This window comes from Poecilia mexicana, unplaced genomic scaffold (genome assembly GCF_051168715.1).
Source record: "Poecilia mexicana isolate PSO_F unplaced genomic scaffold, ASM5116871v1 scaffold_23, whole genome shotgun sequence".
NCBI lineage: Eukaryota > Metazoa > Chordata > Actinopteri > Cyprinodontiformes > Poeciliidae > Poecilia > Poecilia mexicana.
This window is the reverse complement of record NW_028263392.1, coordinates 9462808-9487031: the sequence shown is the minus strand read 5'-3', so window position 1 is coordinate 9487031 and position 24224 is coordinate 9462808. Positions and strand designations below refer to the sequence as shown.

The following is a 24224-nucleotide window of genomic DNA, read 5'->3' as shown; positions in this document are numbered from 1 at the left end:
AGAATCCTTTTTTTTTTGTTTTTGGTTGTTTTGTTTATTTAGTCAGTTCCAGTGTTATGTGTTCTTTTGAAAATAAAGTGCATCTATATATGGCAGGAAATCGCAGGCATTATTCATTTTCATTAAATCAGTGTCAAAAGGTCTTGAAACAATATCGTTTATCGCAATAATTTTTTAGGCAATTAACCGTCGAGCAAAATTTTTTATCGTGACTTAGGACCAATTCACTTTTGTGAAGGTCTGCATGAACATTCTTGTCCTTGGCAAACATAGTGTGCTTTAAAGCAGAACAGTGCTCTACATTCAGAGACCAGCCATAACCTGCATTAATGTGTGTGTTGCTTTGTTTTGATGCACATAAACACTACTGATGCATTTTGCCTTTTGGATGCAAATCATGTCATACTTTAAGGCTGTAGAGGGAGAATCTACCTCGTACACTCGTTGATTTAAGAAAAAGTGAAGGACCAATGAGGAGTGATCCAGTTTGTACATAATGTGGTGCACATGCAGACCAGCTATTACCATGTAAATGATTCAGTTTTAGAAGATGCTGGCGGTTCTAGAAAGCGTCATGGTACAAGTCACCAAAGTGTCAGATAGTCAGTGAGAACAACGCGTGAAGGTCACACACACAGGGGATGCTTTGTGGATGCATTATGCAGCATTAGTGGCACCTGGCAGGTTTTGATAGAGGTTACATCTTTGATATGCATGAGGCCAGGTGGTTGGGTTGTACAGCTTCCTCCCATGTAGGGTGTAGAGAGGTTGCAGTGACCTGATGTTAGAAATGATGGGTACATGATGGCACCTACACCCACTGTGTCGTAAAGAAGATTCCCCGAAAGGTGGAAAATGGCACAATACCACCACTTGGCCTCATGCAAGCAGGAAATGCATGAACTTTGGAGGAGGGTACATAGTTTCTCTGTCAAACATGAGCAATCCTCTCTAATGCTCTCTGCCTCGGTCTGTGGTACAACTACTACTGCTGATTCTTGGGCTGCCTTTGTCGGTACACAGAAGTAACCTTGGACCATTTATCATCTTCACTACACCAGAATCTTCTCAACATAAAAATAAAGTGGAGAAACTTCTGACAATACCCAATGATGCTCCTAGCACACCAGGGCTGATGGCTCCTTATGGTATGTTCCATTTAAATATGAATTTGAATCTTTGAAATTCATCACTTTTAATTTGGGTTGGATGTCACTTCAAGATTTCAGTTTTAAACCAGTGGGATTTTCTCATTAATATGCTTGCTGGCCTGAAAACTTGTAGAAATAAAAACAGATAACTGTTCGGTCCCTTGCATTTTTCTACTGTCAAACACCGTAATAACACGTTTGGTACTATGTATGTGAAAGATTTCATTTGAATGATTGAAAAGTCCTGTTTTTTGGTTTTTTTCTTTAACAAAACCACCAATGACTTTTATATAAAAGGCAGCTGTTGTGAATTTTAGTTTGGGAATGGAGTGAAATCTCTGCTTTTTCTATGGATTTCAGCTACAGGAAACATTTCTGGTAATTGTTCAATATTGAAGCCTATTTCTTTTGTACTTATTTCAGTTTTTAAGTAAAGACTAGGTATTAATTGTAGCTTTAACCAACCATGCATTGAAAATAAAAACAATTGCTTCTTATTTTTGTTGATAGCATGTATAAAAACTGCCCATAGCATATCGCTGAATTCATTTTGCAGCTATTTTTGGGTTGTGGTGCCCTTTTGTACGTGTCTACTTCCTGAAAATTAAACCATTTAAAAACCTATTGCTTCTACATGTGGGCCAAATTGTATTAAAGACGGACTATACCTTCTAGGTACTTAATGTCTACTTCTTTGTCTGATAAACCACACAAAAGTTGGCAAAAATCAAGAAACGGCTAAAAAATAACACAAAATATCTTTTAAATTGCTTTTCTGAATAATGTATATGCTTTTAATGGGTGCAAACAAGGAGGTTCAGCTAAAATGGCAAAAAAAAGTCGTCATTTATAAAACTTAAGATTTAATTCAAAATAACAGACAAGGCAGCATAAAGCCCATTCTGACACTTTAAACTAAGTTTCTTACATAAACTTTAGCAACTGTTGGAAGGACACAACAAATAACTATCGCAGTGATATTAAAATCTAAATCAAAAAAAACAAATCCAGCAACACAACAAAGGACACGTACATTGTGGGTTCATACAAGAAACCAAAAAACGGATACATCAGAAACATTTTTGGAATTTCTGGGCCAACACATCATAGTAGCCTAGCATAATAATATCTGCAATATAATCCGATATCAGAGACACGTTAATATTATAGGTTTATTCCAAGCCAATCAAAAATTGAGCGGGAGCTTAGATTTACTTCAGGGATGCAATAAATGCTACTGAAATCACTGTCTGCACCTAAAATAATTACTCGCATACATCTTTCAGGGGGATTAATCAAAGTCATGGAAACGGAATCCAAACAAACTGAATACTATGCATGTGTATATATAAACACAATCATGTTCCCGTCAAATTAGCAGTGACGACTTTATGAAGTCGTCACTGCTAACAGAGAGACAGTTTTCATTGCATATTGCAGACCTTTCTTGGTAAATAAAAAGAAAAACCGTTTTAAAGAAGGGATTGTTGAAAGGAACAGATGAAATCCTTAAGCAGTGTGGAAAAAGCTTCTGCAAATATTTCTGGGTAGAAAGGTGGGTGAGGAGATGGGCAAAAAAGGGAGGAGGGAGTAAAATAGCAGCTTTTTTTCTTTTTTTTTTGATAATCCCTTTCTTTATAATCTCTCTGGGTGATTTATCTGTCTTTGAATGGTACAGGAGGAAAGGGCCTGGGAGAACGACCAGAGGGCATCTGATAAGAGAAATAAAGTGCAGAAGGCCGACATTTGTAGTTCATAGATTACGTTTTGTAGTCCTTAGCAGAGGATGGTGCTCTCTGAGATTGCTGTCCATGTCACTGTAACAAACCTTTACCTCCTTGAGGGGGTAAACAGAGGATGAAATCTGTTGTCCTTTTCAGTCCCGGGAATTTTCACGGTTAATCCACAAGTGAAGTTTTACTACTTCTTTCACTGACTGAGATGTTAATTTGTCCAGACCATTTTTAGAAGCGTCACCTTTTTGTTTTTTTTTGTTTTTTTCCTGAATATGACGAGTTCATCAGCATAAAATTGCAGATAAATGCTACTGTATTTTTCTGGTTAGTCTTGACAAATGAGCTTCTTATGCTAGTCGTTTCTGCTTGTTGATCTTTGTTAGTCCAGAAAGATCAATCGAAGCAGTGGCTTCACGTAGAGGGACGGAGGTTGATGTAGTCGATGACGTATTCTCTTGGAGTTTGACAAACCGGATCTTTTTTTTTTCTCTACGACTTTGGTCTCATCAGCATACATAAGCAACTCACCAGTCCTCTTTTTGTTTTCACATAAATATCATAAATGCGCTTCTTAACACCAGTCAGTCCTTAGAGGTTGTAGACTAAAGGTAGTTGTTAAAATTTGCTCAGAGGAATAAATGTGTTGGATTTTGGATTTTTCCAAGTAACCACTGGGTTTGAAGAGCATAAGTCGGGTGATGGCACACAATCTACGAGTTGGTGTCAACATCGGTCCAGTTAAACACCATGCACACTGTGAATCCCTGAATCTTCACTCCAGATTTGCAAATACTTACTGGCCATGCAGCATGGGTGCTTCGTAACATCTTAAATGATATGTTTCATAGTATAGGGACATACCAAATCTGATTTTTTTTTGTTTTGTTTGTTTTTCCTTGCCAATATAATGGCAAATTTAGTTGCAGTAGGTGGTTGGCAGGCAACTTGGACGAATAATTGGTAAACACTGCAGACAGAGAATGGGCCCAAGATTGAAGAGAAAATCAGGGAACAGATAAGGTTTGTGTGTGTGGGAGAGTATGTTAGAGAGAAGGACAAGACTGGAGGAGGTTAAAAATAGATTAAGGATGAGGAAAGGAAGACAAAAAAATGGGAAAGAGGTGTCAGTATGAGAGTCAGAGGGAGAGATACAATAATGTCCGTGAGTAGAAAAACAAGCCTGTTCATATCTCTCCTCTTAGAGCCCTTTTCTTATTTTCATCGCATTTAGCCTTCCCCCTTTTTGACTTGCCAGCTCCTCTCTGTCCCATCCCTCTTTTTAGGCCACAGAGGAGATTTGTTTGTCTTCCCTGTCCTCCCCGTCAGCCTCTCCGTCCCCCATTAGCGGCTGCCTCTTCTTCAGCTCTCTCTGGTACTTAGCCATTAGAGAAGCGTAGATGCAGCCGTAAGCAGCGGCGGCCACCATCATGATGCAAACGATGCCGCACACCACGCCGGCGATCACCACCGTGCCGATGGCGCGGCGCACGCTCACGGGTCGGTAGCGGGCACGGCCGCAATCCGACGAGGCCTCGCCGCCTCCCGTGGATGAAGAGGAGTCGCCGCCGGCGCCGCCGCTGTTGTCAGAAACTGGCGTCGCCCCACTTGGGATGAGAGCACTCCTGCTGCATGGAGGACCGCCTCCTTGTCCAGAGCGAGCACCGTCGCCGCCCCCTCCTCCATTCTCATCTTCAAGTTGGAGGCAGTAGTTGAACATCTCCACCGGAACGCCGCGTATGTCCCTCCCACGAAGGTCCTTCGGTAGTGTGCACTCCAGTGCATCCACCTTACCCCCTGAAGGAAATACAGACACATTAGTTTAAAAAAAAAACAAACAAAAAAAAAAACTACTTTTTGCATGTAAAGCAATGCCGCTTAACAAAAAAGCAAGGAAAAGAAACAGAGAGGTGGCTGTTCTAACTACAGTGTGAGTCATACAGCACTTAATACAGGGACACCATTTGCTGTGCTCAACTAAGCCTTTCTATAATTTATGACATGCCTTGCTTCAGCAGAGCTGTGCCGTGTGAAAAATAAGAAATATCTGAGTCACTAATTCCCACAGACAGCACAAGGATTGAGTCTTTGTTATCTTTAAATCCCGCCTGAGCCTCCGAACTTGGTGTCCATCGCAAGGTCGTGTGTCAGAAAGCCAGTGTGACCTCAAATAAGTTGAGCAAGAGTTGTGATCAAGTTGCAGGATCAAATTAGAGAAGATTATTTAGGTCTGAGTTATTAATCTTGACGCCTCACAGAAACAAGTCCTCTGTGCACAGCTCTCTCTTTAAATGCTCTGCAATATAACAAGCATCTTGAAAAATAAACGCCGCTTCACTGGATGCGTTTTATGCAGCAGTTCTCCTTTTTAGAGGCTAAAGTCACATGATTTCATGTTCAAGTTTGAAATGCCTTCTTGTAATTTTCTCTGCTGCTCTCACGATTATTAAATTATCACGTTCCTGCTCGTCTTTGTCAGAAGAACGCCGAACTGAGCGAGAGTGCAGCTCAGTCAGACAGAAGAGAGTGGAATCAAAAGGAGAGCAGAATGGAGTAGAAAAAAAGAGATGCTTCATTAGCAGGGCAGCTGAGGCCCCAGGCGTTGAGGTGAATGTAGATTTTTACACACAATGAGAAAAGCTGAGAGCAGCTGTTGGTTATCTGATGTGCTAACAGCCTGCAGAGGCACGCAGAAAAACAACGAGAGCTGTAATGTGCGTGCAGCCAAATAACAGAGCTCAAAGCACTCGAAGTCTTTCGCAGCATCCAGCTGTCCCTTTCTTGAGTATTCCCTAATTTTAGACCATTATTCCTTTGCCTCCTTTGATGCAATAGGGAGCACAGACTCGGCCGTTGTAACGTAATCAAAAATCCACCTCTGTACAGCAGCCACTCCATCCAGTGTTTGAAATCACGAAGGTTGCAGTCGCATTCCCATGGGTTCTGTCCCAGTTCTAGGTGTTGCAGGTTGACCAGTGGCTCAAACGCTGCCCTCTCCAAACCATGAAGTCGGTTACCTGCCAGTGAGAGCCACCTTGAAAGAATAGGCAGAAAAAAAAAAGATTACTTGGAACATTATTATTTTCTGTATAGGAAATAGCAGACTTTTTTCTTGTAAATCATAAAGCTTAGTTTGTTCATACCTTTATGACAATAGTGCACTTATCTTCTGATAGCTACTTCCAGAAGTATAACACACTACATCACCAAGCTTAAATCATCTCCAACTGTTTAATTGAACGTGACGATGAGTTCACTGTTCTCCAAATACGTCCACAGTCATTAGCTCTCTGTTCAGAAGAGCGTCTATGAAGTGTTGGATTGGGAAATTCACATCCTTAATTTGCTGCTGACAAATCGGCACCAGTTGCTTAATGCTGCATTTGTGGCATAGAGAACTGAAGTAGTTCAAAGGGCAAAAGGGGTCGAACTAGAAAGGTGTACCGATAAAAGGGGCAGGTGAGTGTCTGACATTTGGAAATAATGCAAGGTGGTATGTATTTACCTGAGGTGCTGCAGCTCATCCATAGAGCCTACGGGAATGGTGGACAGACCATTCAAAGACAAGTCCAGACTCTGTAGACTCACTAAACCCTGTGGAGACATCAAAAGCAGATCTTTCATTGTTTGAAGTTTACCTTTTTCCATTGCAGTGTCGGCTACTCCAGCTGTACTTTATACCTCTAGCGTCGTAGGTCATCATATTTGCCTGAATTAGTTGTGATAAAAACATATTAAAGTCCAGAAACAAAATGTAATCTAAAAAGCTGACAAAGCTTCTTTTGTTTTGACAATAATTTAGATGTTTTGGATCATTTGACAGAGTTTAATGCTTGACCTTTTTTGGCTGAATTACATTTATCTTTTCATGTGTCTAAGCAATTCTTTGAATGTACAAAATATAACCTGGTACAATGTCCAGTGCCTACCTGGAAGAGCTCTCTGTCCATTACTGTTAGTGAGTTGTTGTGCAGAGTCAGTCTTGTCAGGTTGGACATGTCTCTAAACAATCCTGCCGGTAAATTATCCAGGTAGTTATTTGAAAGGTCCAGCTCCTAAAATGCACAAAAATGTACTTCATCATTGTTTTGCTTCTCGTGTGATACTTGTTTAAGATGGTTATAAGATTTTTGATAAAAACAATAGTTAGGAAGGAAGCCGTTGTCCACAAATGTCCAGTCTGCTACGACTGTTCGGCCCAATTTGCCTGGTATTATCATCATCATCTCTTTATTCCAGACACAAAAAAGGTCCATAGTAGAAAGATAAAACAAACAAAATAAGAAGTAAAAATAAAAGCACAACACTTATACTCTCTGCTTCAACCTTAGCCAATCACATTCTTACAACTTGCTTGTGCAATTCCAGTTGCTCTTTGCTTGTGCACTGGAATTGCACAAGCAAATGAGACCTGAGGCACTTCTCTCTTGTCTCTATTTTTTTTACCAACCAGGAGTAAAATTAAGATCACAAGTGCCATATAATCTTTTTTGAAAGAAAAAAATCATAGTATCATCTGCAAACATGGTGTACTCAGTCAACAACACGGTACTATATTTAAAACAGATTTAGTGTCTGTTTTCAAGGACGGTCTTTTTTTGAACCGTGCTCAGAGCTGCAGCCAAACTTCGATTGTGACATATTAAGGGCCAAAATAGGAGATGGCAGACAGATCAGAACTTTACTAATTGATAAGAAGCCGAGCCATGCCAACCGCGTGGGATGAATTTCAGTGTGGACCAGCCACTCGGCTCATTTAGAAATCCCATGTGTAAACAGGCCAACATTGACGCACAGTTTGCAGCTTGAGCTGGTTTTTCAAATGTAACTTAGCTGAGCGCACATATTTTCTGTTAATCACTCTCAATACTTGACTTTCCATGAAGTAACAGTTCCTATCCTGTTGTTTGTAGTGTATAGTTTAAAAAAAAAATAACCCGTTTGTCCATTATAAACACCACAACAGGAATTGTTCAAAGGTTAGGCAAATATGTTCTGGAAATGATTAACAAATGACTGCAGACCTCCAGAGAGGATAGGTTAGCAAAGGATGAGGCTCCCAGTGAGGCGAACTTGTTGTTGGCTAGCAGAAGGGAGCGGCTCCCTGGAGGCAGGAGGTGCATAGGAGGCAGGGAGGAAAGTCCACGTTCCCCACAGTCGACCACGAGGGTGTCCGAGGAGCAGAGACAAGGAGAAGGGCACGAGGATGCTGGGAAAAGCAACATGGCCAAGAGGCTCAGGACACAAAAGACTGGGGGAAAAAAACAACAGAGAGACATTGATAAACTCATTATTCAGTTCATGAAATGAAATAGTATTTCAGACATTTACTTTTTGGAATTCTGATAGTACTTCTCAGTGGAAAAACCTACATTTTAATTCTTTTTTCTTACACTGGTATTATACTTTGATGGCTTCATTAATGTAAATTTGAGGGCTTAGTCTTAGACTTCATTTCTATAGATTTGCAACAGTCTTGTGTATAATTTTCCCAGTTTTCTCTTTGTCTGCAAATAGGGGCAAAAATTGCTGAGACAACAAAAAACCATGCAAAGGTTACAAAAGAACCAAAATGCCAAGACTAGTTTCTACGTCGACTGTTTCTTCTTCCACACACTGCATGTCTGGGCACAGAAGAACCGCAACCGAAGCCCACTGTTTACGAAACGTAATGCGTGTTTGCGTTTCAAGTTAAAAGCACCCTTGCAAGAGAAATCCCTCTTCTTCACATCGTGCTGTTTTTCTGCTGACTTGAGTCATCTCTTACAATCTGTTTCTTTTTGTAATTTGACCTGTTTACTTTGGACTACTCTAGACTTCTGTTCTTCTCTTTCTCTCTTCCTCTGATTTAATTTTCCTTCATAAGTACAGGTAATATTTGCTCTTTCGTTTTTTTCCCCCTACTGTTTATATAAAAGCTAAATCGGACTGTTGCTGTCTTCACTCTGCACGTCTCTGCCTCCCAGCAGACTCTCTTTATATCTCTCATTCCCCTTCACTTCAAGCCTCTCAGCACTTCTCTGTATTCCCTCAGTGTCTCGTTACACTGGTTGACTTTGTTTCCAGCCAGTGGCTTATCGGCACGATTTTTATCTCTCTGTTTATGTGTGAGTGGGCATATGCTTGTGCAACTACGCATGCGTGTGTGAAGCATCCACAAGGCATGATATAAAAAAAAATCCTCTCTAAACTCCAGGCACAGAGACTTTATGCTCCCTCCTTGGCTCACCTGTAGATTTTATCTCTTGCATCTTATTAGCATTCATTTCTTAGTAGTTGAGAACATTTTGTTTTTCTGTCAGTAGTTGTATTTCCTCCGATTCTTCTTCCATGTGTTTTTCTTCTCATAATCACCCTTCGGTGTGAGTTGGTCATGATTCTGAGTGTTGATATTGCTTTGCAGTCAGTGGCTCAATGTAGTAGAAGATTGATTTTTGTTACAAAGTACTTTGCCCTAAACTGCTTTTCTCTCTCTCTCTTTTTGTCATACTTTACATGTTTAAGCTCATCGAACAGATTTTAATATCTGACAAAGATAATTTGTACTCAAAATCGTTTCGTCATTTGATGTTTTACTTGTTTAAGGGGAAAAAACAAGTAAAATATCCAAACCATCCTGGTTCTATTCAAAAATATATTTATAAAAAACAAAAAAAAAAAAATCTGCAGAATAAAGGCATAACTTGAACAGAACCAGTCGGACAACATGAAGTATGATAAAAGATCTCAACACGTAATGGGCCTTTCTAACGAAACAAGCCCACTCAGAAAAAGTCCTTAAGCTTTGGGGCTGAACTGAACTGCAGTGAGAACCACCGTCTACAAAAAATGAAACGCTGCCATGAATAACATGCCTACAGCTACTCCAGTCACAGCGCTGCAGGTGTGTACTGACTACATCTATATGCACCACTATCGCAAAACCTGCTCTTCTGGCTAAAACCTAAACGGTATTGATTTAAAGCTTTAGCACATTGTATCCGTTCCATCTGGCAGACTTAATATTGTTTGACAGTGTCTCTCTTCGACAATGCCTTTTGACACCTTCAGAGCTTCGTCTGTCTGCAAGTTTATATCCAGAGGCCTCTGGGTGACACTGGACCCAGCGATGATGTCATCACAACAGGCACTTCTGTTACTGAGCCCAGTTGCATGTTACCAAGGCACAAGCTGTTTTCCGTGCAAGTGGCAGACTTACTGCTATCTTGTTACGGGGATGACCAGCTGTCCTCCACACAGAGGACTCGCTGGTCTGTATTTCTTCCCTCGTCAATGTTTCACATCGACTCCGAGTCCAAGTGTGACCCGAGCAGAGTTTAAATTTGAACCCCGGGGCTCCCAGTGCTGGTTACATTACCTGACGTGTTATTTTGGTCCTTCGTACGAGCCAAGAAAAAGCGTTTTGTTTTGATGGTTTGCGTTTTGTTTTTTTTTTTGTTTTTTTTTTTCAATTAAATCTTCATTTATAGATGAGTAAATTCACAGTATTTGTATTTAATAAGGGAACAAATTAAAGAAGCAATTCTAAGGTTTCATTTTGAGCTGCTAGGCTTTGGAGACTTTCAATGTAGTTTTATTTTGGTGCCAAATCACTTAAATCTGTTACAGCAGAGTAAACGGCTATAAACGGTAGTTCAAGATGCATTTTAGAAGTAAAACAAAATAATAATGTTTAAAAAATCTGAGAAATACAGCATACATTTTCCTCAGCCCCACATTTTCTTGCAGTTGTAGCTCAGATTTACTTTAGAAATAGTTAAAAGTCTGCCTTCTGGAAGAGTCGTTGCCCAATGCTGCATGTCAGTTTAGGCATATGGATTTCTCACATAGATTTTAGGCAGCCATGGTGTGGGGCTGACGGTGTCTGTTGGCTGAAAGAAACGCATAAGAAGCAGATAGCCACGAACAAAGCCCTAGATGCAGAGCCGTAAGATTAAATGCAGAAAGGAGAGAAACCCGTTAGACTTCAAACCCGGCCATTAAGTCCACATGACATTGTTTCCATCGTACGCTGAACTGTTCGTCCTGACTCTCTTTAAAATAGGAGCATAATTGCTTACCTAAACACAGGAAATCACTGTCTCCCACATGCAGACACCCAAACACACTCTGACAAACATGCAGGATCTAAGAATAAGCAGCAGGGACACAGTGTTTGGGTTTATTCTCTGTTTGTGACGGGAGGAAAGAGCACATAAGAGCTTGTTCTTGTACATTTCTACTTTTTTTTTTCTTAGTAGAATTAAGAATATTTACCTATTTCTGTCTTCTCCTTTTTCTTCTACTCCCCTCTCTGCTTCCTCTTGTTTTTCTCTCGTTTATTCACAATATCTCCACTTTAATCCCCTCTGTCTTCCATTTTAGTTACACCTCTGATGAATCGTACACCTGAGAGACAGTACTATTATTTCAGTGGCTGGGGAACATGTTCTCATGTCTCCTTCCAATTCATGCTATTTCCAGCAATTTGTTGTGACAGATGGGCTTGTTCTCATGATATAGAGGTTCTAGACTTTTTGACATTTGTTAATTACAGGAGCAAAAGGTAAGACGAAGATCAGTATAAAGGTGAAACAAAGTTTGCTGAATAAATTCAACATCATTTCCTTGATAAATTGCGTAAAGTTGTAGAAGTGATTGCTTGAACACTTTAAGGTTATTTAAAGCTGCGATGTCCAAGTCGAGTCCTAGAGTTACTATCCTGCCACTTTTAGACGCCTTTCTGCTCCAACACACCTGAATCAAATTGCTGGATTCCCTCATCATTCAGCTCTGAAGAGGCCTGGTAACATGCCATTTATTTAAAACCGGGTGCGATGGAGATGGGATGCAACAAGAAGTTGCAGGATGGCATGGATGGCCAGAACTCGACTTGGACGCTCTTGATGTAGGAAAAAAAAAGACGAACACATCCCATATCTTGTGCCGCTCACAGATTCTTCAAACTGTATTGCTAAACTAAATGAATGAAGCTAAACCTCTATAGACATTTGTTTTGCACAGACTGTTGTTTTAAAGCTGAAGACTTGATTGGGAGGCTGTCTGGAGAAGTAGGGGAGTTAAATATTTTCCCAGTATTTATTGTAATGATGGAGAAAAGTCAGGAAAATATGGGGCATTCATGATTGATACTGTCATTGTATGTCATTTCTCTGTGATTTTTTTATTTTTATTTTTTAGCCTCATTTAGTATGGATATGTAATTTGTTATAAACAGATCTATTTTCAAGGTTACACCCTATTAGGTTTACTCTCCTTTTCAGAGCCTTGAACACTTGAATAGCATATCTGTAATTGAATCTATCAAATTCATTGCCAGCTAGTGTTTATTATTACATAGAGGTTGTTTTTTTCTGTCACCTTTACAGTTACCATAGTGATGTACATCTGAGCTATAATATAAATTATATTCTTTGAGTTTGTGAGTTTAAGCACTTGGCCAATTAATCTGCATCAGTATTATTATTTGATGAAATGCCATGTTTTTCTGCCTGGCACATTCTTGCTCAAGCTATTTAAGGGAAGCTGGTGCTGTGATGTATGCACATTTAGTATCCTGCTTGCACCCAGATTATGGTCCAGAGCTCATAATCTCTAGCTCGTGGTCACACTGTTGTACAAATGACAAAAATTAAATTCCCACTATTTTACTAAATTCCGAAATACAAGCCAGAGCCAGAAAAAAATCTAATATACATGGCAAACTGCATATAGAATGAGTCTGTATGAGTGCATTTAAGAGAGATGGAAAATGTACTTGGACAAAAATTACTGTTCACAAAATTACACTTTAATCTCATTAAATTAATTTGAATTTGCCTGAACAAGTCAACTGAAAGCGTTCTTGAATTTTGCGTGCTGATTTGGCTTATTGGCAAACAAGCTGTCCGTCCAAAAACCTCCTGAGCCTTACAAAGCAGCATGTGAAAGCTCCACATTATGCGTCACATACAGACGATGACAAACTGCTGCGTCATAGTGCAAACTGAATATTTCAGGGAAATGACTGTAATTACCCAGAAAGCATCTTATTTCTTCTACTGACCAAACGAATGGCCATCAGCGGCCAGTTAACCTAGCATAAGGTTAACTGGATTACTGAATGCTATTGCTAAAGCTAACACTGTGCCTGAGCCACCAAAAAACGGTACTTCTTCAAGTGGAATGACATTTCTAACTTTGAAGTTAGTTTACCATCTCTGTGCTACAGGCCAGTTAAATGAATTGCTGTAATCTCTCTATCCCGGCCCTTATGAAGCTCTTTTACCCACTAAACTACATTACGGCTGCACTTAGCTTAATGCTGTCATTATTTGGCGCTTTTCCAAACTAAGTATTCCAAACCCAGACTGCATTATTTGCCGCTTAAAAGCCAATTCTGAACCGCTTTCACTCGCACCACATCAGTCTCTCTCCCAGTTTTTGCTAAAAGCAATGAGCTATTGGGCTCTATTTGGGGCCGTTAATAGTGTCCAAAAGCAAACACACACACGCGCGCACACACACCAACAGTGCATATTCAAGCATGTGGATAGGAATTATTCCGTGCTTTCTGTGTGCAATTGTGTGTTTATACCCTCTGCTGGGATTGTGAAAGCCTAAAGGCACCATATGGTCTCCCTGTCACTTGTAGATTCGTCTCCTTCATCTTTCCGTCTCTCTTCCTTTTCTTTGATCTCACATCTCCCATTTGTCATCCTCTGCTCCCCCGACTGCTTCCTTGCTTTGTCACTCACACTTTCTATTGTCTTCCTCCAGTTTACTCCGATCTGCTGTGTTGAATTTAAGTTTTTTTACTTTGCACTTTTTTATTTTTGTTGATATATTAGCATTACAGAAGAATAATTACATATTGGTTGTTCGAATGTAACGTCAAAGACCAAGACTCACTTTAATCCTCCATCATTCAACTTTCTCTTGCACTTCAATGGCATAGAACAATGAATGGTCACAAAATAACGTCAGATGAAACTTTTTCCCCTAATATTGCTTCAGTTTAGTAGCATTTCTAGTAAGTCAGACAAATAGAGATACAACAACACAAACGGCATCTATAGCCAGTATATTAATTTTATGTTTTTGTATGTGCCGTTTCCTTAACCTTTATTAGAATTACAATTAAGCGAACAATTATTCATATCCCTAGAATATTTGGATTGAAAATGATTTTGCAGGTTGGAAATGAGACCAGCATGTCTCAACAGCTTATAGAACAATTTAAAAACAGGGTCAGTTTAATCTCTTTTGCCATGCTATAAAATGCTGTAGCTGAGAAGAACGGCTGAGTCTCACCTCAACAGACTGTGGACTACAGAAAGGCGTATTAAAGGCTCTTGATCATTTCTCTGTGGTTCCCAGTAGAAAACTTTTTTTCCTCCGCCGCAGCCTCCAGAGAGGTGTGTGTATTGATGTAGATGATCTGTGTGGGTGTGCTGAGGTTCTGATGGATAGTGTTGCCCTGTTATTAAGTGTGCCTGGCGTTACCACAGCAGCTTGTGGAGGTGTTTTTCTTTGCAAGGCACCTCTTGAAGATCCAAAACTTCTCCAGCAATTCTACCAGGACCATCCATGTTTTTCTGTTTTCCTTTTTCTCTGGTTTAAGATTTGTATAGCTTTGCACAGACAGCAGCATGAGTTTGGACAGCACAAACTGATTTCAGATGTGAAAACTAAAGTAGCGCTGCGTCTGCCCATTATTTCAAAATCTCTGCAGTATTTTTCAGTCGTATTGTTTAATCTACAACATGTGTGTGTATGAAATAAGCAGAGACAAAGGAAGAAAGAAAAGTGAGATAAGCGATTTCTTTTTTTAAATTTCTCATGTTACAATCATAAACTTTAATTTATCATATTGGGACAGACCGAACCAATACAAAGTAGTGAAGAGGAAGTTGAAATGAAACATGGTTTAGTCAGTATTTTTCCATTCAGAAGTACCAACATTTCTGTCTGGCTGCTCTGAATCAGCTCTTTATAGAACCACCTTTTACTGCAAGTAGTCCTATAAGTTTTTTTTTTCTAGTATGTCTCTCTACCAGCTCTTCCTGATTTGAGGCTTGAAATTATACCTGTTCCTCTTCGCAAAATAGCTCAAGGTCAGTCGGGCTGCTACCAGAGTTTTCTATTTGTTTAAAAGAGAGCTGTTCCTTAAACATTAAAATTTGTTATTGTAACATGATAAAATGTAAAAGTGCCATAATAAACTTTTTTATGGCACTTTAAGCGACCATGTATTAATAAAAAATAAGCCACGATGAATGTGTCGTCTGAAACGGAGAATGGTTTACTGAAACATTCAGTCTCAGTTTTCCATGTTGCTGCTCAGCTGTTCTTGCATTACAGTTGAGGCGCAGATGGGCTGTTCAAGTGAAGACAAGCTGTAAAGGTTAAGTATGGGTCAAGGGCTTAGGACAGGAACTTTAACACCAACACATGAGGAGCATTATGTCACAGAGTCATACCACAGAAGTGCAGTGACTGCTTCTTTTGTCAACAACCCTCACGGTTAAGCCACACAAAGACATTATGAGTGACGGAGAAGAGAGGCAATGTCTGTGCTGCAGCTTTCTACTTTGCTGGAGGAGAAAAAAGAAAGAAGGGAAGGGAGGAAAAACTGTTCAGATCCATCTTTGCCTTCCTCCTCCCGCTGCGTTTTGTTTCTACAGACTTCCGCCCGCACTAAAACATGCTCTCTTTTGGGATTTCACCAACAGACTTTGGCACGTGCCGTCAGAGCCTTCATCTTTTGTGTTTGTGTGTACGTGTGAGTCCGATCACGCTGAGCATGCTAACATTAGCAGCTGTCAAAACAGGCAGTATTCCTGCTCCCTCGCGGAGTTAGGAGCACAGCAGAGCAGAGCAGAGTTGAGCAGGATTGAAGCAGAGTATTTCTTTTTGGAGGTTTTTTTTTTTTCTTTTTTTTTTTTTCTGTCAACTCACCGTGTCTGGTCAAGAAGATGGTAGCGCCGGTTGAGGGGAGGCCAGTGCCCCCAGGGGGGTGGATGTAGGGGGGCATGACACAGAAGTGTGCGGCCTTCCTCTGCCAGAGGAGTGGGGCAGTGAAGGGGTCAAGCCGTCATGCCTGCAGCTCCCACATGAACAGTGACTGAGGGAAAGCTGCAGCAAGTCACCTGAACAGGGAGAAAAAAGACAAGTGAGACAAACGTGTCCTAAACAAAGGTCGTACCACATTATTGATGCGTGACTTGGAAAAAAAAAAAATCCACAGGACTGAGTTTGCATATGCATTCATTAAAGAGTGTTTGCGTGTGCATAAGTCTGCAATTTCCATCGCTTGCGTGCACGAAAGAGAATGTGTACGCGGGCGACAGGCAGGAACGCACCAGAAATTTTGAGGCATGAATAATAAATGTGTTTTTAGTAGTTCAAGCAATCAATTTGCGTTAACAAAAACAGAACACCGACCGCTGCTGTGCGAGAGTCGCTGGGTATGACAGAGGAAACGTGGGGCACAGAAACAAAGACTCCCAGAAAAACAAATGGTAATTCAAACAGCATTTCATATACAGGTCAGGATGGATTTATTGAATGCCTCTGGCAAAGATGTACCCTTAAAATAAATAAAATAAATGAATGCTACATTTTAGCCGCATAATCTCGCACTGACGTGTTAATGAACATCCAGCTTGTAATATGAGTGTATTTAATCAGTCAGGAAATAGCTCCCTCATTCAGAAATTGTTTTAACAAAATCATCAGTGGGACAGTTATTGGCACCCCTACCAATCTCTTTAAATTAAATGTCACAGAAGCATTTTTTTTATTATCATTAAGCTTGACTTTTTAAAGACCGAGAGTTTTTAGTGATCTCTAGTAAGTAGTCGATGATTTTGTGTTTCCCTGAGGTGTAAAAAGACATGACACAGGCATGAGGCTAGACGTGGTTATACCAGCAAATAAGGTGAGCAGGGATGTTAAGAGAGGCTAAGAGGAAAATTAACTGTTGAAGAACTATAGTAAAACAACTTTTTTCTACCATCACATATGTAAGCAGATGTGTTTAAAACATTAGGAATTTCAGAATACTTTTTGTTCTCTCAATAAAATCACATATTATAGTCTCTGGAGGACATTGAGGTTTTGGTTCTTCAATAAGGTTGAACATTAGTCTAACGACAAAGTTTTCTTGTTGTCGTGATATAAGGTGCAATAACTCCTTGGTGTGAAAGGCTGGCCTGCACCTCGACATGGCACAACTGTTGACTCACAGCCTATGGGCCAACCAGTGCAATTTTCAAATGCCGCCTTTTCCCCAACTATCATGAAATCCAATCGGAGGCGTGTGAAATGTGGGACTAATCAGATTAATATGTTTGTGGGGAAAACTTGAAAGCATGCCGTGTTTTTCTTTGGGGCTCGTCTTGCCATAGCGTTGACAAGAAAATAATGTGCATTTTGGGGCTTGTGCTGTGCACCATAATTATGTAAATCTCCACCTGCAGCACATTAAACAGCAAGATAGGAAAGAGAAAATGGTGTGATAAACTGCATCAAGGTGAACAGGAGGTCAGTGAGAGTGCAGCTGACTGTAGATTCTGTCAAGCAGTCACCTCTGTGAGTAACATTCATCTATCTGTCAGGAGTGTCAACAGGTCATTTACAGATGGTTAAATATGGAAATTGAGGAAGAGGAGAGAGATGGAGAATAGGTGAAGTCATTGGCTGAGTGTGGAAAACAGGTCATTGATGAAAGGGTTTGGAAACAGAAGATGAGGCAGGAAATCCCAGCAGGAGAAGGGAAGTAAAAATAAGTGCAAGGGGGTAAACAAGGAGGGCATTAACATTCCTCTCCACAACCTCTTGAATCTTTTAGTTTTGAGTTAGTGTCACTGTGGATTGTTGTGTTCAAACATTACTTCAGCCAATTGTGGTGGAATGACTATTAATAGCCCCTGCCAGACACTTTGCAGCCAAATATTAGGCTCCGTTTCCTGTTGTCGTGTTGAGCTTTCATGTTTCTCCGACATTTATTCCATCTGTTAAACCTTCATTCGTGATTGTTTTCTCTCCCAGTGTACTTTCTAGTTCTCACTCCGAATCTCCTTTCCTTTTCTCAACGAAGTAACAGAGGCATGAATCAAGGAAGCTCTGCAGATAGATTTCCTGCATGTGATTAAAGTCACATTAGCTAAGCTCCGCTGGGAAATTTAGTTATTCTTTGTAAATGAGTGCCGTAGCGATAAGAAAAGGAAGAATTTTGAGAAATTACCATCTTTAATTGAAGACAAAAATGTTTCCTTTTAGGCTGCATGGGCTTAGCACTACAGTCCTGTACATACTGCGTTTGTAGGCGACTCCTTGAGAATTTTTGGAGTCCCTGATCCAATTAGTGCAACGCAGTGCATGCAGTTGGTTCTGAGATATTTTGTTGCTGTCCTTGATTCTGACCACAGGCGGTAATTAGCACACGGTACTTGCCAAATGCAGGTAAATTCATGATGTGGTGAATAAATTTGATTAGGCCGCAGCGGGAGGTTTGAACGTTTAGACACAAAAAGCTTTTTCAGTTGCAGCAGCTGACCTTTAGGGGGCAGCAATGTGTCGAAACATCATTATCAGTAGCGGAACTAAGTGATACTGTTGCTTCACATTACTGGTTCATTGCAAAGACCATCACAGTCCTTGTCAAAACCTGGCAAAAAGATAAACTTACAGGTGATGTATACATATTTTTTTTTATCGTTAATGAAAAGAGTTGGACATTTTTTTGTAACTGGCTATTTTTTGAAGGGAGCAACACTGTCGCCAGTAGTTGCTGGTCGTTTTGGGTCTTCGTCATTGCATACTTTTGGTTGGTTGTTTGAGTTTCTCCAAACATTTTGCACCTGCTTTGACAAAGTCAACAGGTAACATGGATAAAAGGAAGACCATACCGTTTTTGGACTGTGGGAGAAAGAATACCCAGAGAGAATCCACACATGCACAGTGACAACATGCAAACTCCATGCAGCCCGGGATTCAAACCCAGGACCTTGTAGCTGCTAGGCAACCGTGTTATCAACTCCGCCATCGCGCAGGTCCATTCCTGGTGAGTTAGATCAAATGTTGGCAAAGGCTGAGATTGTTTGAAAACATTTTCTCTGATTTCTATCCTGAGGAACAATTTGTGATAAAGTTCTTGCACCGAGTTGTGTTGTGAGCAAGTGAAGAACTCTGATAAAAAAAAATACTTTTTTTTCGCTGCTTTTTTTATCTTTCACGTAGGCTTAGAGCTTTTCTAAATTGCTGCCATAAATTGTGCCACCTTTGTTGTTGTGGACCAACTCTGCTACACGTTTTATGTCAAGACAAAGCCCATACATCATTTTTTACAAGCAGACCAAACTTTTATCATCCTTACTCATCTCATGCCTTTGGGTGTCATAAAGTTTCCCCTAAATATCACTTGTCAGTACACAGTGAACTGATTTATCTGTTGCTGAGTGTGAGGGCCTTTTACAAGTGAAGGTTAAGGTCCCATATTAGAACCAGTGACGTATATTACTTTAGTCTGTTGCTGCAGAGTTTATGCCTTTTTGCAATGTCAGCATTTTTAGCTCCGCTCGCCTCAACTCTGCAGAAGGATTCTGAATCACCAGGATTTCCTCCTGTGTCTGTGGCATTGTCTAGAGTAAATGTTTGATGCACTTTTAACATTTAAGGAGCTCGCTATGAAGTCTCAGCCACCCTGTGTGCTGAAATATTTACCCAAAAGGGTTTTACTTTCATTCCAAATTGACAAGGGAATCATTTCTATGTTGTAAGCAGGGCTGTTTAAGCACGGGGTGGGGAGGGGTAAATCTAGTCGCATCATCTATTTGGGTACTGTAAAGGCAGCCCATTATTTCTAAACGCAACTTGCAAAGACGAATGTTGCAGAAATAAAATGCGTGTTTTTTCATCGATTGCAAAATTTGGAGAGGGAAAAAAAAATACAAATTAAATAAACTGCACAGCCCCAGTTTCAGGTTACCTCAGCAGCCATCATCTCCTGTCTAAATGAACGGGCAACGCGGTGGTGAGCCAGGCGATTCTCAGAAGGCTTTTTTTTTAATCCATTTGACCTGAACATGAGGGCAGCCAAAATCTACACATGGACGTTTTTAGTGTACACACTGTGTAAATACATGGGAGGGCACCGGCATGTTGGGGACTCATGTAACACCTCTACTGTCTCTCCGTTTTTTTGTTTCTTTTTGTTTTCATTTTGGTTCATCCAGTAAACAGGCAGTTTCAGAGTCGGTATTTCAAAAAGTGACCAAAAATGTCATGTTTGCTTTAGGGCTGTTGTAAAGTAATATGTTAGTAATCAGGTACTCTATCGAGGTAGGAGAAAAGCTGTCGTTCTCTAAGCATCGCGGCAATTTAAAAATGTTAATGTGTCCCCCCCAAAAAAACAGCAAAAACCCGTAAAATTCGACGTTATGCTAATAGCATAACTTAACAACTCGTACGTGGAAGTGAGAGCGCTGACCAACACAAATTATGGTCCGGCTGGAACACGACGTGCTAAATAATACAACGTAATTTGACGAAGCTTCAAGGCGGATACATTTTCCTCGAGGAATTTTAATAATCGAGCTACTCGAATCATTCTAGGAATCATTACAGTCCTAATTTAGTTATATAGCAAATAACTTGATAAATTCTGCAACAAGTTGAGTCTTCTATACCTACTGAAATCAGTGTTTCATCCTTCTGCAGAGTATGTATGCGTTTGTGCATATTTGTGTGGATTTCTGTCAGATCAGCTCACTTAAGCCCAGTTTTACTGATTTTTAATCCTCCGCCTGACAAATATACGTGGCCTGACTAATAGATTTTAATCAATATGACTGGAATTCTGCCCTGCGTCCCTCCTAATGAGCACAAGGGAATAATTATCTAGGTGTGGAAGAACGTTTGTGTGTGTGGATGTGTCAGAGTGGGTCCCCTGACCAAGTAGCTTTTGAAATAAATGCATCAGATCATCTGCATTGAGCTCCACTGTTGACTCCCTTTATAAAACACTCAAACTATAGGAATTTGTGATATAGTTACAACAAAATGTTCTCATTAACGCCCATCTTGCTATGTGCTACAATGTTTGTTGGTAACAAAGGCAGCGAGGTGCAGCCAAGCTTCCTAAATCAATTTTTAATGTATTTCTTACACAGGCGAGCAGAGAGACTTTGCAACATGGCGTTCACACGCATACACACGCAAACATACACACCTCAACGCATGCTAGCACAGCGATAAATACTCGCTTATACGTTGACAGCGACACGCTGCAGGAATTTGCACGTATATTTTACCATCATCTGCGATTGGTCGGATTGTGAACAGCTGCAATATCTCAAGGGTGTTTTATACATTTCTTTATTGCTGAGTGTAACAGACCATGCTACAGCCACTACATTATTTATGGCTTTGTTTCACAGTAAGTATTCATACATCCTGAACTGCTCTGAATTTGGTCATATTCTATCTACAAACTTTAATGTAATTGATTGAGGCTTGGTGTTGGAGATCAACGCAAAGTAGGAGCAAATAATCTTTAAATGGAGGGAAATGATCATTGTTTCTCAGTGTTTCGTGAATAAGAAACTGAAAAGTGTGGTGGTGTGCATTTGAATTCGGTTCTCTTTACTCTTAAGCTTAGGTGTGTTGGAGCAGAGAAGCACTTAAAAGCTGCAGGACAGAAGCTCTCGAGGACTGGAGTTGAAAAAACTAGTTTAGTTTAGATCAAACTTAGAATGACCCAGTCAAAGTCCAGACCTAAAAAGCCAATTGTGAATGTGCTCTCTGTCCAATATGACATATGAGTTATGTTATGTAGAAGAGAGTGTCTGTAGATGTTCAAATAAAGTAGATTCTCAGCTGTAACAACACAAAAAGGTTATTTAAGTATTTTTTTAATACAAATGTATAACACCTCTCATTATTTATAAATATTTTTTAAACTTACATTCTCACTACGTTGAGATTTATGCTTTTAAAGAGTCAAAACGTGAAAAAAGTTAAAGACTGTCATAAAGCACTGTATAAAATGTTTTGCATGCATGCTGTGTTGTCAGTTTAAACTAGAATGAATATCCGTGAGGTTTTCCAGTAATTTTGCACAAAATATTGTCGCGTGCAGCAGTTTGGTTGATTGCATCAAACGTCATTAAACCGACTCCAGCTGGAATGCATGCGAGGATTTTACGGATGTTTTCACTGAAGCCTTCCAGTTGGTTTGAAGTGGCAGCCTTGTTGCTTATTAGACATGCCAAATTACTACACTACCCATATAATCACTCAGCAATCTTAATTGTTTTCCCTGGAATGATGTCAGGATGTGTCTGTGTTACTTGACAGAGAGTCAGACAAAATAGAGACACACAAAAGCCTCGGGGACATTAGACAGGCGAGGCCCCACACTCGCTGCATCATCATATAATTACAATGCAGCTCCATCGAGTTAATCACTTTTACATCACACCTTCTGAATCACTGTTAGAACTGATAAGTGTAAAAACAGCAGGTAAAAAAAACAACAACAAAAAACAGCTGCAGCACTTTACTCTATAGCCTCAGACTGAAAATCAGCATCATTTAATAGCGGAAGTCAAAGGGTTTTAAATGGATTAAAATTACATAATGCAATATGAAGGTCAGACTTGAAAAGACTGCAATATTATCCTAATGTATAATGTCCCACAAAAAGTCAGTGGTACTTTCAGGGTTGCTTAAAATAATTTAAGAAAAATACATGAGGGTCCACTGCTTAGGTTGCAGTATACATGAGAGCAGCAATTTTTTTCTTCTTTTTGCACCAGTTAAACTGTAGAAAACATGACACAGGAAGTGAATGAGTTTCACTTTAATGATTAAGCTGGCTAGGAACTGTGGTTGGACCTATATGGTATTTATTTATTTTTTTCTTACTCATTAATATCCAAAAGATACTTGCATCAGTCTTACAGATCTGCACCAGGACTTCTTGCACAAGTACGCAAACAATTTTGGAGAAACATTATAGTTGTTTTATTGAAAAGTTAGTTGAAAAGCAAATTTTTTTTTTCCTTATTAGTTTCTAGGTGTTTCTTCCCCTGTTAACATCTGCAGGCTTTCCCCTCTAAATCAAACATTCCTGCTGTTGTTCTCTTGGTTTGTGAATTCTGTGCCCACCACTAGTTACCAGCCATTACAACTAACTAAGTAGCCTTCAGTTCACCTTACAATGATCCACAAATATATTGAGATTGTTTTTTTTTTTTTTTTTTTTTTTTTTAATTTTTAAATTTTTTTTTGAGTGTGGCAAGCATAGCTACCACCGTCTCTGGACTTACCTTTTTACCAGATACCTCAGTTTGGCACCAGCCTTACAGCTTGCTGCCGTCAGCCATTCATCCAAAGATACTGTGTTGAAAAGCAAAAAATAAAAAAAATTCTCACAGGACGAAACATCGAAGAAAAAAAACTGTCACTGCTTCAGCCAAAGCAATCCTCAGGGTAAAGATTGTGACCGTCTGCTTCCCTCAGTCCACAAATGAATTGTGTAAAAATGTAAGATTGTTTTTTTTTTTTCTTAAAAGGAGGGATTGTTAAAAAGAAGAAAAAAACGAGGTGAAGATAGGCTTAGAGGAACACGAAGAGGGAAGAGGGGATAAGATCCTTAGAGGGAGAAGGCTGGAGGGAGTTAATCCTTTCCTTCTGATCTTTCCTCTGTATGAATGATACGTCCAACGCCGTCCCGCTCCCTGGCTCGTGTGCTGCCGTGTGTCTGAGAGGCGTGAGCGTGTGTCTGAGAGGGGGGGAGAGAGAGATAAAGAGCAAAAACACGATTGGTTTGCTGGCGTCATGCATTACCCCCTCGCCGTTTTTCGCTATGTTTGTGATTCCAGCACTCAGACCGCATCCAGTGCGTCTTAAAGCCCCGGTGCCCTCGCCTCCCCTTCCTCTCTCTCATATGAGTGTGCAGCCGTGCATGTGGCAGAAGAGGGTGTGCGCGTGCCTCGTCAAATATAGCAACATTAGTGCATGCTGCCTCGTCTGCCTGCAGCTCTCCGACAGTGACAGAGAGAGGGCGAGGGAGGTGGAATACAGAGAGAGGGATAATACGAAAGAGTGAAAGCTGTGATGAGGGGTTGGGGGTGGAGAGAAATAGAGAAGAGGTGGGAGGGTAGGGGATGCAGAAGACGGGGTGGGATGAGGTTGATGATGGACGGGGGGGGGGAAGAAACAGAGATCCTCAATAGAAAGCTTGTGGTGGAAGGAAAGGTGGAGGGAGGGAGAGATGTGATGATTTCAGTGAAGATGAGAATCTCCCTCCGCCACATGGGCTTTTCTCCTCCCTCGATTTATTTTTCCTTTT

General features: G+C 40.3%; 2 protein-coding genes across 2 annotated transcripts in view; one reads left to right on the top strand and one right to left on the bottom strand.

Moving 5' to 3' along the window:
* Positions 1–24224, top strand: part of cacna2d4a (calcium voltage-gated channel auxiliary subunit alpha2delta 4a) — a 77088-nt gene that overhangs the window by 22888 nt on the left and 29976 nt on the right. The window lies entirely within an intron of this gene.
* lrtm2a (leucine rich repeat transmembrane protein 2a) lies at positions 1919–23937 on the bottom strand. Its single transcript, XM_014994568.2, has 7 exons — positions 23200–23937; positions 15824–16014; positions 7909–8135; positions 6814–6939; positions 6390–6478; positions 5761–5918; positions 1919–4681 (listed from the first exon to the last, which is right to left on the bottom strand). Exons 2-7 carry the CDS (start codon positions 15897–15899, stop codon positions 4167–4169), a joined length of 1191 nt encoding a protein of 396 aa, XP_014850054.2. The 5' UTR covers positions 15900–16014; positions 23200–23937; the 3' UTR covers positions 1919–4166.